The sequence below is a fragment of the Mus caroli genome, chromosome 18 (assembly GCF_900094665.2).
Source record: "Mus caroli chromosome 18, CAROLI_EIJ_v1.1, whole genome shotgun sequence".
NCBI classification, from domain to species: domain Eukaryota; kingdom Metazoa; phylum Chordata; class Mammalia; order Rodentia; family Muridae; genus Mus; species Mus caroli.
The window spans coordinates 8,803,691-8,821,200 of NC_034587.1; the positions used below are offsets into that span (position 1 = coordinate 8,803,691).

Sequence of the window (17,510 nt, forward strand, 5' to 3'; positions counted from 1 at the left end):
ATATCTTGGGTATCCTAAGTTTTGGGCTAATATCCACTTATCAGTGAATACATATTGTGTGAGACTCACACATTCTTAAAACTTTATTGTAACATAAAAAAAAAGCTTTTAAAACTGTCCTAATATTACATTTAATTTATTCAGAAATAATGTTTAAAAAGAAAAAAGGAGTCTTTTCTGAATTCTGTGCTTTGAAATTAGAGATTTCTATCTTTATTCCAAAAGTCACAGTTTTGATTAAGAGAATAAGGTGTAGATATATGTGTGTGTGTCCATGTGACAAAGACCACTATAGGATTTATACCTTCAGCTTTCTTCTAGAAGTCAGATAACCCTAGCCTCTCCTGAAACACAGGAGGACTCCCCTGCGCGTTCTGAAGATTAAAAAGAGCCATCACCTTATGAGGTCTCGGATCAGAGCGTGGTACAGGAAAAGGTTAAGAAGCGCCACAGCAGCGCTCGCTGTGTATACTGCAGCAGCACCCGGGTTACCACGAAGATGACAGCTGACTGCTGGCCTTTGGGTTCAAAGTTTAAGCTCCTAATGTTGACTTGTGTATGTGGCAAAAGGGTTCTTGCTCCCTTTTGGTCCATGTTACCTCACTGTTCCATGGAGGAACCGTGAAGCAAGAGCACCTGAGATTACTGTCTGGTCTGCTTCAGTCCCACCATCAGATCTGACAGGGAATGAGGGCAATGTGTCCAGTCCTCAAGAGATCCTGCTCCAGAGAAGGGGACCCTGGCTGTCACTAGGGCCTCTGTAAGACCAGTATGTGCTCTTAACTGCTGAGCTATCTCTTCAGGCCAAAATTAGAAGAATTTTAAAACTGATACTTTAAAGAGATTGTTTTAATGGCTGTAGGTCAAGTCCTACAACACAGCAAACTGTAACAAAATCAGAAAGTACAACTGCAGTACTCAGACGGGAGTCATTCATTCCCGAGACGGTCTGCTTTCCAATGGATTACAAATAACCCACGGCACTTCATTTACCCTCCATGAGCATCGATTTCAGCAGCTGTATAAATTCCATGTTAGTTTGCTTCTCTTGTTATTATAACTTGAGCTTTACCCCCTGATAACATGGGGAGGGGGCTAGCTACAGTAAATGTTTATATCCATAATCCGTCAATTAGAGTGGGCAGTAAATAAATGCGATCTGACTAAGTGGCAGAGCCTCTGATCTGGTTCTGCCAATGCCAGGAGCCTAGAGTGGCCTGAGTAGATTCTTAGCTCTTGGCCCATTATTACATTCTGTGATCTGTAAAGCAAAGGCTTTCCACTTGGTACAGCCAATTTCTAAGGCACAATGCCCTGAGCAGAAGCAGGGTAGGGTCCTGCTGCCTACAGTGATATCTAGAGAGGGCCTCTTCCTTCTTCACCTCCTACCTCATCCACCTTTACGAGTGTGCTAAAGTCTGGATAATTTACACACACCAAAGTCTGTTGCTCTAAAGAAAACCACCAACTTGCTCTTTACATATTTAAAGAACATCTATTATACAACCTTTCTGCACTGCCAACTACACCAGAATGGGTGTACCACCTAGGAGCTAAGGCTACTGCAGTGTTTCAGCACAGAGATATACCAGGATGTCAGACAAGAGCCAATGGCATGCTGCCAAAATGACAACCTGAGTTTGATTCTTGGACGCACATGGTGTAAGGAGAGAACAAGCCCCCACTAATTTCCATGTGCATGTGCACACAGTGGGTACACATGGTACATGCATGCGCACAGTAAGTAAATAACTGATTTCCATGTGCGTGGGTACACATGGTACATGCATGCACACAATAAGTAACTAATAAAAACTTAGAAAAGAATGACGGGCAAAGCAAGGCAGCAAGGAGTGAGAAAGAACCGAGAGCCACACAGATGGAGGACCCAGGCCCTGAGCAGGACAGCAGGGACCACTCCTCACCACAGTGCACAGACGCTCTGTTCTGAGAGACCCTAGGCCCCTGGAGAGGTCCCTTTGTGAGCCAGGATACCACGAGGGAAACCAAGTCTTCACTCTGAAAGCATCTAGGAAGAAAACTGGTGGACATGTGGCTTCCTTCTTCCTTCTAACTAGGAAGGAAACTGGTGGACATGTGGCTTCCTTCTTCCTTCTAACACACCATCGGTACCTTCTCAGAGCACAACAGAGGGGAACTGGTCTCTATAAGCACCCAGGGTGGCACTGTTTGCTGTGGTCCGCCTACCTGGACAGAAACTGCAGGGGCAGCTGCAGGTTACTCTTCAGCGTCTGAAGCTGTTGAATGTCACAGCAGAGACTGACATTGTCAAAGAAGAGTCCTGGACAGAGTTCCTGTGAGGAGAGAGCGGGTTCCCAGATAAGCTCCGTCACTACAGGTGATGGATGCCCTTCACTCCTGTTAATCCCAGGCACGAGAGGTTCTGTCTGAGTCGCTATCAAGTTCGCCATTCAGAGAGTAGGGATTCAGCCGGGCAGTGGTGGCACACGCCTTCAACCCCAGCACTCCAGAGGCTGAGGCAGGTCAGTCTCTGAGTTTAAGACCACTGTGGTCTACAGAGACTTCCAGGACAGCCAGGGCTACACAGAGAAACACTGTCTCAGGACAGTCCCCCTTCCGACCCCCAAGAAAGTGGGGATTCGTAAGTAGCAGAGACAACTCTATTGATTTTTCCTTTACTGTTTCGCTGTGTAAGTCAGACTATTCAAAAGTTCAGCCACAAGGCTATATCCACTTGTCACTCCAGGGACAGTCAAAACTTGTACTAACTCTGAAAAAAAAAAGCAAGGATATTTACGCGACCTAGTGCTACCCTGGATTACTGAAGCCCCAAAGCCAGTCTTTTCAGCCTGATTTTTCCCAGTATTTTTTTTTTCCAAACAGCCCTAAGAATCACACTAACAAAAAGCAATGTCTGGGAGGTAGCCAGAATTCACGGGCTTACAGGGAACAGAGAAATCACTAAAAGAGGTAGTGAGAATGCCAGCCTTTTAGTGACAAAGTCTAAGAAAAAGCAAGTCTTGAAATCTAGGAGCGACAACAAGAAAGCTAACTTAACATGTGGGTACCAAGGTCATCTCTAAACAGTGACTCCCACTAGGAAACTCCAGGAGACACAGAGTCTTGACATGTTTAGCAAGAGTCTTCCAGGAGACACCTGGAAGATTAAACCTTTTATCAGCTCTGTGCTATGGGGTACAGGCTGGAGTCTAGGTTAAGATTTAAGCTGGACTGGAGCAACAGCTCAGCAGTGATGACTGAGCGTGTGGAGAAATCATGGCAGTTCCTGGCCCACGTGGTGGTTCACAGGAGATCCAACTGACCTCCTGCATGTGAAGGCTCACACACATACACACATACAAAAATGTCTTTACAGATTTCAGCCCTCTAGTCTCACCTCCAGCATCCTTGGTCCCATTACAGATTCTGTAATGATTCATAAGATTCTATAAGCTATGCCTGGGTGCTCTCAAAACAGCACGCTTACCTGCACTAAGTCATAGCCATCCTTTGGGAGGGGTTTCGGTGGGCCGGAATATTTACAGTTGTACCTCTTGTCTCCAGTCGCAATTCCACACTCTCCATACCAAATACAGGATTGTGAAAACACCTACGGAATCATGGAAAACAGATTTTAGCACAAAAAGGTGCTCAGTCAACAGACCTTTCATGCTACCTAGCAAATGAAGTAACAAAGGTTCTTGCTAAACATGTCAAGAAATATTAATAAAGATGGAACAAGCCTGACATGGGGAGGTCTTATGTCAGCAATCCCAACACTTGTGAGGCTGAGACAGAAAAAGCATGAGTTCAAGGCCAGTCTGGGCTGCACAGTTAAGACCAGTCTGAACTACCCAGTAAACCCTGTCTTGAAAACAAACGAAGGGTAGCACCCAGGCCATGGGGCTGGAGCAATGGTTCGGTGGTTAAGAGAGAGAGGTTCCTTCGCTTAGAGGACCCCAGTTCCCAGCACCGACCTGTAGGCCAGCTTCATGGTATCTGATACCACCACCTCCTCCTCCTCCTCCTTCCCCCCTCCCCCTCATATCTTTTAAAAAGAAACCAGGCCTAAAACCCCAAATGGATTTGTCAGGTCAGTGTGGTGCAGGAATGGAAACTATTTACAAGAGCCAGATTTGCCACTTGAGAGAGGGTCTAGTTCCAGCAAGGATAGGTAGAAGCAGTGCTGTACTTAGCAAGTAAGAGATTATGAAGACACTGTTTTTTGGGGAATTGCACACAAAAAAATTAAACAACCAAAAGGATATTTTCCCGTATAGTTACATTAGCTACTACTGATACTTCAAAAGGAACCTGAGAAACAAAACCTGTATCATTAACTTTACCTAAAAGGAGGTGCAAGAACACTGTTCCTGAGGGCTAAGGAGACCAACCGCCAAGGGATGCACTGCTAAATTTAAGGACCATCAGCAAGGCAACATTAACCTAACATTTCTTATGAAAAGATGTCTCAAGAGCTGCTCATATTCCCCATGTGACAGTCACAAGGCTGCCTAGAGCTTAAGAAGGAAGTGTTCCCGTGAGTCACCACCCCATCAAGGGTGCTGCCCAGAGGAATCCATACTGTGCTGCACAACTGACTCAGCACAGATGATGCAGCATGCCAGGGACACTGTCTTAGAACTGTCCCACAGGGAAAACATAAACTAGGAGCAAGCTGGATCCCAAGATACCCATTGAAAAGCCTTAAACACCCTGAACAGGAGCGGCAGGCCAATCCCCACACAGGCAGGCAGCTAAGTCAGTCATCTTTAGTTCCCAGCCACGATGCAGATCCAGAAGGGAAGAAGGTGAACGAGAACATAAACTAGACCAGGGAACACAACTCTCAAGGGGTCCAGAATCAATAGAACTTGCTTCTGAAATTATCCTTTATTTAGTAAAATAACCATTACAGGTCACTGGATGTAGTGGTGCACGCCTGGAACCTCATCTACCACAGAGGAGAGACGAAACAGGAAGTAGGAGAGAGAAGTGGAGTGCGAGACCCAACTGGGCAACTTGGAGCCCCTGCCTTAACAGACAAGGGTGTAGCTAGTGGTTGTTCAACACTCGGAAAGCCTGGGGTTCAAAACAGCAAAACCAAAACCAGAGACCCCCAAACCACATGAGATACATGTGTCTCTACGTCAAAGTGTGTGTGGCTGTTCTTTTGAGACAGAGGACAGGGACTTAGTTACTATGTAGCCCAAGAGCAGCAAGCTGCTTCCGCACTGGCTACAGGCCCACCGCTCTGGACTCATTCAAAGTCCTATGTTTAGGAGAGAAATCATTCAAATGGGGAAGGGTCCACATTTTAAACCAAACCCAGCAACTCTAGCAGAGAACTGCACTCTGGCCTTCCAGCAGGCAAGAGAGCTCCGATGTAACTCAAGTTTTAAATGGCTAAAGCTGCTGAGAGGTGCGGGCAGAGCTGACAGGAAGTGCCAGTTAAACAGGGAGCTTTCTCTCCTTTCTCAGAACTCTACCAGTTGTCAAGGCTGCCTCACAACAGAATTCAAAGGGAAATCCCAGAGGCCCATTGGAGTTTATTTGAGCAAGGCCAAATAAAAACTGATTAGGGAATTCAGTAGGGCCATCACCAGCAGGTTCCGAGCTGGGCATTCCTGCGCAGAGTGCGACCAGGTGGCATTTACCACAACAAAGGGTGAGGTAAAGAAAATAAAGTCCTCTGATGGCATCACTTAGGTAGTCCCAGATCACTGACTTTGATTAAATCTATACTGGCCCAGAGCAAATATCAGCTCCAAACCCAAGGCCCCCACAAACCTTAACAACAGAAATCCAGCCAAAAGGCCAGACAAGATGACCTAACGTGGTTTCACAAACATCTGCTTCTATGTTGTCACTGATTTCAAAGCCAAGTGTTTTTCTGCCCCTTTGAAAGCAGGGGAAAGGAGAGGAGTCAGGAGCCCTTGTGATCCCAAGAAGCCAATACTCTAAGTCAGTAAGTTGAGCCCCACTACACTTAGAGGAGTGAGTTACTTAACCTTTTTAAGTAGAACACAAAATATTTGGGGTTTCCTGGCCATTCAAAGGCAATTGGCTCACAAAACCATCTTGCCCACAGCAGTGGCCCTAGCCAGAGGGGCTCAAGTGCTCCTAAGAGCACTCAGTGGCTCACAGGCCTTAGGTGTCAACTCAGCGTGACAGGCTCAGATACTCCACTAACACACAAAGCAAAGCACCAGGAAACTACGATTTGTCCAAGGTCAAGAGAGCATTGGCCAAGCCAGGGTTGAAACTGCAGCTTTTGGCTCCAGGCACAGACTCTCCATAAAAGATAATTAGACCACAATTAAAGCCCTTCTCAGGAGTTTACCCACTCCCACTCCCACCTCTGCAAGCTCACCTTGTTTTCCACCTTAAATGTCTTCCCATTCACGGTGTCTACACTGCCTATGGACACTATTCTAATCTCACAGATGTCCCTGCTTCAGACAATCTCTACCCATGTCTGCCGCTCTGCCTGCTGGCCTTTGATGCTCCAGGGGAGGCTGATCTTTCTCAGTCCTCCACAGCTTCCACTGGTGGGGGGCTCCCTTGTTCAGACATCTCCGCAGTCTGTGGTTAGAACCCACCCTCACCTGCTGCCTATGACAACGTTTTGCAAGCTCGTCCTGGCTCTTCTCTTCTGTCCCCTCCTAAGGGACCTATCTGCCTCCACACTGGTCCCAATTTTCTTTCCTACCTATGGCCAAAGCCATTCTCCGGTCTCCACCTCCCTTGTGGTACCTGCCGGTGGATGCACCTAAGCACGTCCCTCCAGACCACCCGCCAGATGTTCTAGTCCCATAAGAATATAGCACATCTCCTTTAGTTTACGGGCTCTTGCTAAGTGTACCCCTACCTACCGTCACAATCCCCACTCAGCAGATGTGTGACTCATCTGGAATACAGATGAGCAGGTAAAGTGCTGAAGGACCTGAAAGACTAAGTCAGGGCAGAGGTAGACCTCACCTACCTGTGGCCCAGGTGCGTGGGAGGCTGGGGCCCAATTTCCACTGCACCAAGGGACTACAGACCTAGAGAGGCAGGGCTGGGCCATGCTCATCTCTGCAACCTATGGAGGGTCTAACTGGCGCCTTAGAGACAAGGATCCACAATCTCAAAATCACAGACAGTAGGTAGTCAGGTCTTCTCTGACAAAGAGGATGAATGTGTCATGAAGTCTCCTGGGACTGTCAACCCGACGCAGCCATGCTCTGGGGGCAAGAAGAACTCACGTGGACAAACAACCCAACTTCCAAACTTAAAGCTTCCTTCATTGTGGTACAAGAGCCCAGAGTTTAAGATGAGTGTAGTGACATATGCCCTGCCCCTGTGCCTGGATTGCCATTGGAGGCTGTCTAGTTAGGGTTGCATTGCTGTGAAGAGACGCCATTACCAAGGCAACTCTTATACAGGGAATCATTTCACTGGGGTGGCTTATAGTTTAGATGTTCCAAGCATTTTCATCATGGCAGGGAGCATGACAGCGTGCAGGCAGACATGGTGCTGGAGGAGCTGAGAGTTCTACATCCTGATCCAAAGGCTGCTCGGAGAAGCCTGCTGTGATGGTTTGTATATTCTCGGACCAGGGAGTGGCACCATTTGGAGGTGTGGCCTGGTTGGAATGGGTGTGTCACTGTGGGTGTGGGCATCAGATCCTCACCCTAGTTGCCTGGAAGTCAGTCTTCCACTAGCAGCCTTTGGATGAAGATGTAGAACTCTCAGCTCTGCCTGCGCCATGCCTGCCTGGATGCTGCCATGCTCCCACCTTGATGATGATGGACAGAACCTCTGAACCTGTAAGCCAGCCCCAATTAAATGTTGTTTTTATAAGACTTGCCTTGGTCATGATGTCTGTGCACAACAGTAGAACCCTAAGTAAGACACTCGTTTTCTGCAGGCAGGCAGGAGGGGTCTCGTTCGCACTGCAGGCAAAGAGCCTGAGCGTAGACCTCTCCAAGCCCCCCATGTCCTCCAACAAGGCCACATCTCCTAATAGTGCCACTTCTCATGAGTTAAGCACAGTCAATCCACCACAGAGGCCAACCCAGGCTACATAGCAAGACTCTCACCAACTCAACCCAACCCAACCTAATCCAAAGGAAACCAAACAACCAACATGCCCTGGCTTTAAACTCAGAAACATTCTCGTAGGGAAGGAAGCACTATATGCAGTATTAAAGTGAAACACACCAGTGTTTGGGGTCTACTGTCACCACAAAGCGAGCCTAATCACACAGGCTGTGCTCTAGAGAGGGACAGGAGCGAAGGTTACACAAGTGTGACACACTGAGGCCACTGAACACTGCTAAATGTCAAGTCATACATGACTTGACCACCACAATAACACAAAGCAAAAGCCTGGTCTCAGATGTCCTTCACCAGATAAAGTGAAAGCTGTGTCTTGAGCTTCAGTTCCCTGCCACCATTGCAGGAGTCAAACGGGATCAGGAATCACGAATCCGTATCACACCATACAGCGAGTCTCTCACAGCATATCCCACTCGATCACAGCATATCCATCCCACTCGCTCACAGCATATCCATCCCACTCGCTCACAGCATATCCCACTCGCTCACAGCATATCCCACTCACTCACAGCATATCCCACTCACTCACAGCATATCCCACTCACTCACAGCATATCCCACTCACTCACAGCATATCCCACTCACAGCATATCCACTCACTCACAGCATATCCCACTCACAGCATATCCCACTCACTCACAGCATATCCCACTCACTCACAGCATATCCCACTCGCTCACAGCATATCTATCCCACTCACTCACAGCATATCTATCCCACTCACTCACATAGTGGCGACACGTCACAGTCTGTGAGCTGTTGCTATGTCAGGATACCTGAGACTAAGTGATTAATAATAAACAGAAAGTTCTCTGGCCCACAGGTGTGGGGGCTGCAGGGACTTCATCTGATGTTCTTGCCACCACACTCCATGGTGGAAAGGAGAGAGGAGAACCCCAGACAGGAAACAGCAGGCTCACCCTTCATTAGAATTTCCTCTGAGCACGATTCACTTCCACAGGGTGCACTGATTGATCTGCCCCGACAGATCACTCATGGTTTAATTATCAACACTGTTTCGGGGGGGTGTCGGTGGAGGGGGGAACCCCAGCACATGAACTCTGTTGGTACATTCAAGCCAACTGCAGACACACTGTTTTCCACACATACCACTCTTACAGTGATACTTTAATGAAAAGATAACATTACTTAAGTGTTACATTTTTGTCCACTTCTAAAATATTTTTCCAAGACTGTAGAGTTTTAATTGCAAATCAATACACTCCTACCACAGATATCCAGATTTCACAGATATACTGAATTCAAACTGAAAGGCCTCTCTCAGATCCCTACCCCATCCATTTCTCAGACTGAACCAGTATAATTTATCACACCCAGGTCTTCCTAGCTTTCTGACTTCTCCCACAGGTAAACATCCAATTTTCACATATGCAGAACCACAAGCATGGCGTCAGCTCCCTTACACAGGTCATTCTTTGGCTCTATTTTGATCTAAGACCTTAAGGCCAAACTCCAGTCACAGAAAACAGGCTCATTGTTCTTCCAGACTCTGGTGTCACAAATCCTGTCTGTCCTCTCTAATGATCTCTGCTTAACTGCCCCTCCCAAGACTCACTTCCTCACTAAGCTAAACCCTGACTCCTTCCACCCTGGTCTAGTGCAGTTCCCAAAGAAGGTACGCTGCCTTATCTGATCAGAAGCAGCACCTGGCTGCACCCAACCCCTTCCTCACAGTCACGGAGGCAGCTGATGTCTCTTGCCATGGTGACATGTTTTGTCACATCCTGAGAGCTCCCCCTGTGGACCCACGAGAGCTAGGCAGACAAACTCTGCCCCTGAGGGCCAAACATTAAATAATGGAGACTTTTAACTCTTCAGGCAGGTCTCTGTGGCAAATACTCAACCCTGCCTGTAAAAGTTCAGTTGCAGCCACAGCATGAAGTGAAGCGTGTCCCAACCGGTGGGTCAGGCCACAGTCTGTGGTTGTCGCTCTAGGAGCAAGCAAAGTGTGTGAGACCTGGAAGAGTATTTTCTTGTTTGTCTTGATGCCCTCATAAGACCGTGAAATCCTCAACAGCGGGGCCCAGGTATGAGTCTTCTTTTGAAACACCCTGTACAATGCATCCAACCTTCATCGGTTCAGAAACCAGCAACAGTGAGTTTAGGGAATCTCACTGATTTGATTTCATGAGTTCAGAGACGAGAACTCGGCCACCTGGCTCCAACCGAGGCTTGGTAAGTAAAAGGCTAGAGAGTTGCTACTTTCGAAAGATAGGTCAGATGGGATTTAGTTACTAGACATCTCACTGAGTCAGAAAGCTGCCTTCAGTCCAGAAAGATTTAAGAAGAATGAACCCTTCGGCCATCTATCAGCAGCTACAATCTCTGAGCCCCACTCTACTGTCCATGAGCACAGATGGAATGCAGCTTCTCACACTACATAGAAGAAATTCTGAACCCAAGAGAAACGTGGACTCCTGGGGCCTCTAGTGAACCCTACCAAGGTCTAAACCCACAAATCCGGAGGGAATGCCAATGGTGTCAGGCACACGCTGGTCGTTTCTCACGGATTCATTTCTAACAGGCCATCGTCACACAGAATATGAGGATTTACAGGGAAGGGAAGTAAAGGCTCAGAAATGACAGTCCATGGCAAGGCTCACAGGTGACATAATTCTGAAAAACAAGACAAATGTCTGCCAGCCCTTCTGTCTCTTCCCACAAGCACTGGGTGCCTGCACAGTTCAAACTCCAGCCTCGTTTGGGCACTGGCAGCCTCAGAAGAGGAAGTCGCAGCAGACAGGCTGCCCCCACTGACTTCAAGTTCCACAAACTACAGATGTAGAAGCAATGGCCATCACTCACATCTCTAGGTGGCTGTCAGGTGTGACCGACAGTCCAGCAGCTCCGTGACAGAGCCAAGACATACTATAGCTGACATCGCCACTTCTGCTATGATTGTGGATAGATAAAGGCAATAGAGGGACCTGGGGGACAGCTGACTCCAGCTCCAACAGGAGAAACCGGTGGGTGCTGGTTAACCCCATTGCCTGCTGCCTATCTGGGGAGCATGGACACAGGCCTGTACAGTCAAGTCCGAACAAGGCAGGATGGGCTGGAGGGAACCCTGCCCAGAGATCACACTGCCTACTGTTCCTTTGTAATTCAGAAGGCAGATTAAACAAACATGGAGGTAGAGGCTTGGTTTGATGTGACTTCTACGGTAGAAGCCTCTGGTTCTATTTCAAAGCCAGTCTGACAGTCAGTCACTGACAAGTCAGTCAGTCTCCTCTCCCTCTCTCCCTCTTCTCTCTCTCTCTCTCTCTCTCTCTCTCTCTCTCTCTCTCTCTCTCACACACACACACACACACACACCAGACTTGCCTATATACAGGTGTTTAAGTCAAATACTTCTGAGTGTGATAGGCTCAAGCATCCCAGCTCTTCATTTGGCAGGTAGCCCCTTACCTCACAGTGTAAGTCAACCAAGGCCACACTAGCAGATACTATTAGACATTTATGAGCTTCAGCAAGCACAGGGTCAGAAGAACCACCCCAAAGCCATAGCTCTAAAACACAACCATGACCTGAGTGTCAGTGTGTCTCTACAGAGGGCCATGCTCAGCAGACTAATGACTCCCTGGCCATTACCCAGCCACAGGGGAGATGGGAACAGGTGAACCATCAGGTGAGAAGCCTTACTAGCCAAATGGGACAATTGATGGACACACATTTTAGGAATCAAGTAGCAACATTTGAACTTGAATAGAGGGCAGAAATCAGAAAATAGCAGTTCAGGCTTCTGGTCTGCCATTTACTAGCCCTGTGACCTTAAGACAAACATCAACTTTAATGTTCCAGTTGATAAAGAAAATCTGTGGTTGGAGAAATGCTGAGTGGCTAAGAGCAATGGCTGCCCTTTCAGGAGTCCTGAGTTCAGTTCTCAGAACCCACATTGAGGCTCACAACTGTCTGTAACTATACTCCCATAGGATCCAATGCTCTCTTCTAGTGTGCCGATAAAAGGCCCATTAAATTTTAAAAGCAGGAAAAATGCACTTTTATTGAAGAGGTTCTGGGGGGACAAAATAAGGTTAGCTGTGTGATCGCAATGAGACATAGCTACTTTTTTGTCTTTAATCGTCTGTAATCCAGACTGTTCCACTGCCTGCTGGGAGGCATGGCTACAGAATACCTACAATGCCAGTTCTTAGGCTGAGGCAAGAGCAGCTCCAGTCAGAGGCCAGCTTTGTTTACACAGCAAGTGTGACTCAAAAAGAAAATACGGAAATTCACGGTAATTACAATACATGCAAAGAACAGTTTTTGTTAGCAACTAGATTACTTTCTAGCATTTATTTTTTATGATGCTGCTGCTGAGGCTGTGTGCAAGCATGCGATGCGGCACGTGTGGAAGTCAGGGGACAACTTCTAAGGGTTGCGCCTCTCCTTTAACAGTGGGTTTCAGGGACTGAACGCAGGTCGTCAGGCTTGTACTGGAAACACACTTGCTGCCCTGCTACAAAATTTTTAATTTTTACTGATAAATATTTCTATTTATTTATAGGATACAGGATAATTCAATATAAGTATATGGCATGAAATAATGAGATTAGGAGAAGGAGTGTTTTTCATCTCAACTGGTGAGCATTTCTATGGCTAGTCTCCATCTCCCAGATTCCTCTTGGTCACCTGGCACACAATTCACCCTCAGAGCTCAGCTCAAAAATTTAACAATCTGCCCTTATGTTTATTATTTCTCACCACATTATCGTTCTCACCCATTCTTCTACCATTATGTGTGCACAAGACGGAGACAGTAGCTAACATTATACAGCCTTTTATAGCAAGCACACTGCTCTTCCAAGGCCTTGGGTCTTCGATCTCTGCATCCTACACTGTGCTCAGAACCTTTACTTTAGATCTGTGACCTAAGGAAAGGAGAGTAAAAAAGATCAAGGACAAATGTTCAAGTGCCTCTCAAAGCCAGAAGCTCATTCATTGAGTCAAAGTTTTTAAAAACAAATACTTATTTTTTTTCTAACATAATATTTGTATTGATTATTTGGGAATTTCATATCATGTACCCTGATCATGCTTATTTCCCAGTCCTTCCAAGTCCACTCCTATTCTTATGATTCCTCTTCCCCCACCCTCAAAAAAAAAAAAAAAAAAAAAAAAAAGAAAAGAAAAGAAAAAGGACACATGTCTGGTGTGTGTTGCCCACCTACTCACCGGAGGGAGCATGGTCAAACTCCCAGTGGCCAGCTCTCAAAGAAAATCAAGTCGTTCCTTACCAGCACCCCTGCCAGAAGACATCAACTGTGCACAACTACACGTGGACACTCTTACCACAGTTTAAGAGTTCTCTTCAGTGGCTTCCTGTCTAGGCTGTTACTTTTTTGGGAGGTGGGGTGGGGGTTGTCACAGTAGCCTCTATGTCCCTCTTTCTCAGCAGTGTCTATGGTCACTGATACCACTGCAGAAGGAGTTTCCTTGCCCTTTATAGCCAGTGGGAGCATGGACCAAGGTCGTCTACATGGCCTCTGCCATCAGCAGTCCCCAGTGGCAGAACAGGCCACCGGCCACAGCAGTCTGGCCCATGGTTACCAATGTGGCTCCAGGCAGCAGCACCGACCACAGAGGTACTTTATTGTTTAAAACCGTATTACTTCTAAAGACTAAGATAACAGACACAGGCTGGGAGCTGCAGGAGGGGGCTCAGTTGGTGAATTAGTGCTTGCCACACAAGCATGGGGACCAGGGTGTGGCTCTCCAGCAAAGCATCAGAAATCAGGCACTGTGGTATAGGCAGTGTTCCCAGAGCCGAGGAGGAGAGACAGGAAGATTATCTCTAGGGCTTGCTGACTAGCTAGTCTGCTGACTAGGTGAGAGAGACCCTGACTCAAAAGAACAGGAAGAATGACTGAGAGACACACTTGGCCTCTGCCCTGAACACACACACACACACACACACACACACACAGGCAAAGGAAGCCTGGTTGATCCGTCAATCACGGTCTTCCCCAGAATCAATTGCAAATACATGCTGATCACAACTAACCTTTAAGCCCCTCCTCAAGATCCACTTTGGTGCTAGAAGACTTCCTGTTTAAAAAGAGCCACAAATCAAAAGTCGCACCTATTCAGAGATGTTAATATATAGTTCTTGTTCTCAAGGAGCCTGCAATATAGCGTTTCCGTTACAAAGCAAGCACACAAACACCCTGGAAAGCGGGTCCAGCTAATCTGACTTTGTACAGGGGAAACTGAAGTTGCAGTCTGAAGAGATGGAAACCCTCCCATACACCCCAACACAACACACACCCGGCCTCTCAGTTCAAAGACTTTTGTTAACAGAAAATGCCACTGCAGAAGTTTAAGCAAAAGACAAGAACTTGAGTGGGAAGGTATCCTGGCTGGGGACCAGCACAATGCCATCAGTAAAGCTCCAGTTGAGGGACCTTGGCAGTCTGGCCAAGATTTTGTGTGGTTTTGATATCAGATGGTCTGACTTGTGTGCAGAGCAGAGCCACAGGTGACAGGATGAAAGGGTCCCTGATGGCCAAGCCCAGACTTCCCAGTAGGCGATGAGCCACGCTTCAAACAGTGCATCTCTAACAGTGGAGTGAGGCAGGCTGGCCAGGACAGGGTGCCTATGCCTCTCTCAACAGAGACTCTTTGTTCTGGGTCATAGAATAAATTCGGAGAAATACAAAGTTCTATTCAGCAAGTCCTTTACTCTTTACCCACTTGCAAAAAAAAAGAAAAGAAAAAAAACCCTTCCTTTTCCAGCTGATAATCTGTTATCAAATCTTACTGCGTTAGTGGGCCGAAGCTAGGAAGATTACATGGACCCACTCCATTCCTCTAGGCCAAAAGATCAACCCCTTCCAGGTTACCTCTGAAAAAGCCACTTAAGTGTTTAATGAGTTCTGACCTCAACGAATTCCAAGTTTCTCAAGGTGGGGGGACAGACAGGAAAGACAGGCCTACTTTCCCAACAGCCACGTACTACCTTGATGAACACAGGTGAGTTGTTTACTAGGCAGGGTCTATTGACCTAACTGGCTTAGAACTTGCAAGGCAGAACAAGTTGGCCTCAAACTTAAGCAATCCTGACTCTGCCTCCGCAGGGCTCCGATTAAAGGCTTGCACACCATGGTGACTAGCAAACAAGGGGATTAAAAAAAGCTGTCTATGCCCATACAGTGGCTCACACCTGTAACTCCAGCACTTAGGAGGCTGAAACAGGATTGGAGTGAATTCAAGGCACACCTGGGCAATACAGTGAGAATGAGAACCCGGGCCTATAGCAAGACCAGACACACAAAAAAAGCCAAGTCAAAAGAGAAAAACTGAACATTCAATGTGGCAATGCTAGTCCGTCATCTGTAAGGAGAAAATGTAAGAAAACCAAAAATCTCTCCTAATGCATTTGTGATCTTCCAAAGGACAGCTGCCTCTAACCTCTAACTTTACTGCTGCTCAGACAGAAACCTGACCATTGGCAGCCACTGACTGGTGTGAGATCCAAAACCAGATACCCCACCCCCATCGGTTCAGCTGCCCAGGGAGCCAAACAATGGGAGTGTTTTAATTAAGAGGAGGGTGGGAAGACTTTCAGGCGTTTTGCAAGAGATCCAGCTCAGTTCTACTTCAAATGCCCTAGAGGAGCGCATTGCTTATCTATTTTGAAGGTTACCTTGAGGTAAGAGAAGCAGAGATAAGTTTAAGCCACTTTATAATGTGAAGTCTGCTGACTAGGCCACGACCTAAAACTCTAGGGAAAAGAAAGTACAACCCGCTCCTGCCCCAAACAGCCAACCCGTTCCTGCCCCCACCAACTGTCTTCTCCGCTTTTCCTCACTTTGGGTTAGCCTGGGATCCGCCTGTGTACTCTTCAGCTCCTTGGCCAGCATCCCTATGCCCTTTTGAGCACTTCACAGAGATTTAAAGAACAAAGAGTAAGTTTCCTAGATCCTTTCATCTGCTCTCTCTTCTAATTCACCACATCTTCATAACCAGAGTCCATTAGAGGGGAGTTAGTGGCCACAAGGGCAGAGAGTTTCCATTGACTTAAGTCATTCTGATGACTAAGGGGGTGTAATTAGTACCCCTCCGTAGGCATCCCCAAACACACACCCACTTTCCAATGAGAAAACTACACACATAAGCAGTAGTGACACACCCATACCCAAGTTGGCCACAGCAAGGAAAAGCCAGCGGAGGGAAGCCAGTACACTGTGCCAGGTGTCTTCCTGTCCCTGGCTAATTGTGGGAAGGGGCAATTAAACTATTTTATCTGTGAGCCTCAGTTTCCCGAAACGTTAAAATGACCGTGAGAAGAGGCAACCCACATTCTTTAAAGTACTGAAAACAGCTTCAATTTGGTACCTGAGTTTTGTTCTCCTCCACCTCCATCGTCTGGAGACAAGGAGCAGTAATGCAGTCGGAGCTAAGTAAATGTGTGCATGTCGAATTTGTTTTGTTAAAATGGCTAACAACAAGCAAACTCCCTATCCTCTGCGCCCATTGTCCCTCCAATTCCACATCCTAAATCAGGTGACCACCGCTGGAATAGCTCAAAGCTAGCCAAATAGAGGCCCCTAGCTGTCATCCTCTCCCAGAGCACAGGGCAGCGTGAGGGTGGACAGACACAGGAGGAGAAGGCGACCTCTACGGCTGCACAGGAAGACCAACTTCCCCACGCCCGCAGCTCCCTCGCCGGGGGTCTCCGGAGCCGTCGCCCCGCCCCGCCGCGTTCCGCCCAGCCCGCCCGGGATTCTGGAAGGCGCTCACCTGCGCAGGGCACAGCAGCAGCAGCAGCAGGCCTAGGGCCGGGTGGTGCGTACCCATGCTGTCGCCGCGCGGGGCTACAGCTCTCGGTTCGGCTCGCAGAGCACCGCGACCCGAACGCCGCGGCACTGGCGGGCGGTTTCGGAACCGGCGGGCGCCTGACCAAGGAGGGGGCAAGAGCAGCCGTCGGACTGCGTGCGCAAGGCAGGAAGGACGGAGGCGGTGTCAGCGCTGCTGCCTCTCGGGCCCTCCCCGGAGGCGGGGCTAAACTCTCGGGGATCCGGCTTAGAGCGCATTGCTGGGCCAAGCCCTTTGCCGAGCCACGTCTGCAAGCGCCCTCTACCGACCGGCTAACTCGCCCTTTCTCGGTTGTCTGCGTAGCCCCGCCCCTTGTGGGCGTGCCTTAGATGCAGGTTTTGGAACACCCTCCCCGCCCCCACACCCTAATCCTCACCCCGGGCCAGAGACACGCAGGCAGGCGACCTTCCCGGGAAGTAGTCCAGCTCTTTTGTGATTCGTCGTTCCTGCGCGTCCCTTGGGGCGATGCTGGCATCTTCCACACCTGGGAAACTGCTCTTTGAAACCCATCCTGGGATGGTGGTATTTTGGACTCATTCCAACAATGTCTAACTTTCATGTTTTAACCTATTGTTTCCCTCCTTTTT

The 17,510-nt window shown here is 47.9% G+C and overlaps 1 protein-coding gene across 3 annotated transcripts in view; it reads right to left on the reverse strand.

The window, feature by feature from the left end:
* Window positions 1–17,063, reverse strand: part of Npc1 (NPC intracellular cholesterol transporter 1) — a 46,696-nt gene extending 29,633 nt beyond the window's left edge. For 2 of the 3 annotated variants that reach the window (XM_021150653.2, XM_021150652.2), the window contains exons 1-3: window positions 16,849–17,063; window positions 3,470–3,592; window positions 2,209–2,315 (exon numbers count right to left, since the gene is read on the reverse strand). In XM_021150653.2, the coding sequence (XP_021006312.1) occupies window positions 2,209–2,315; window positions 3,470–3,592; window positions 16,849–16,905 (287 nt within the window). In that variant the 5' untranslated portion in view covers window positions 16,906–17,063. Of the gene's footprint in view, window positions 1–2,208; window positions 2,316–3,469; window positions 3,593–16,443; window positions 16,739–16,848 lie in introns of those variants that run through there. The other variant, XM_029472285.1, reaches the window with a different exon arrangement.
* Window positions 17,064–17,510: the final 447 nt, after the last annotated feature.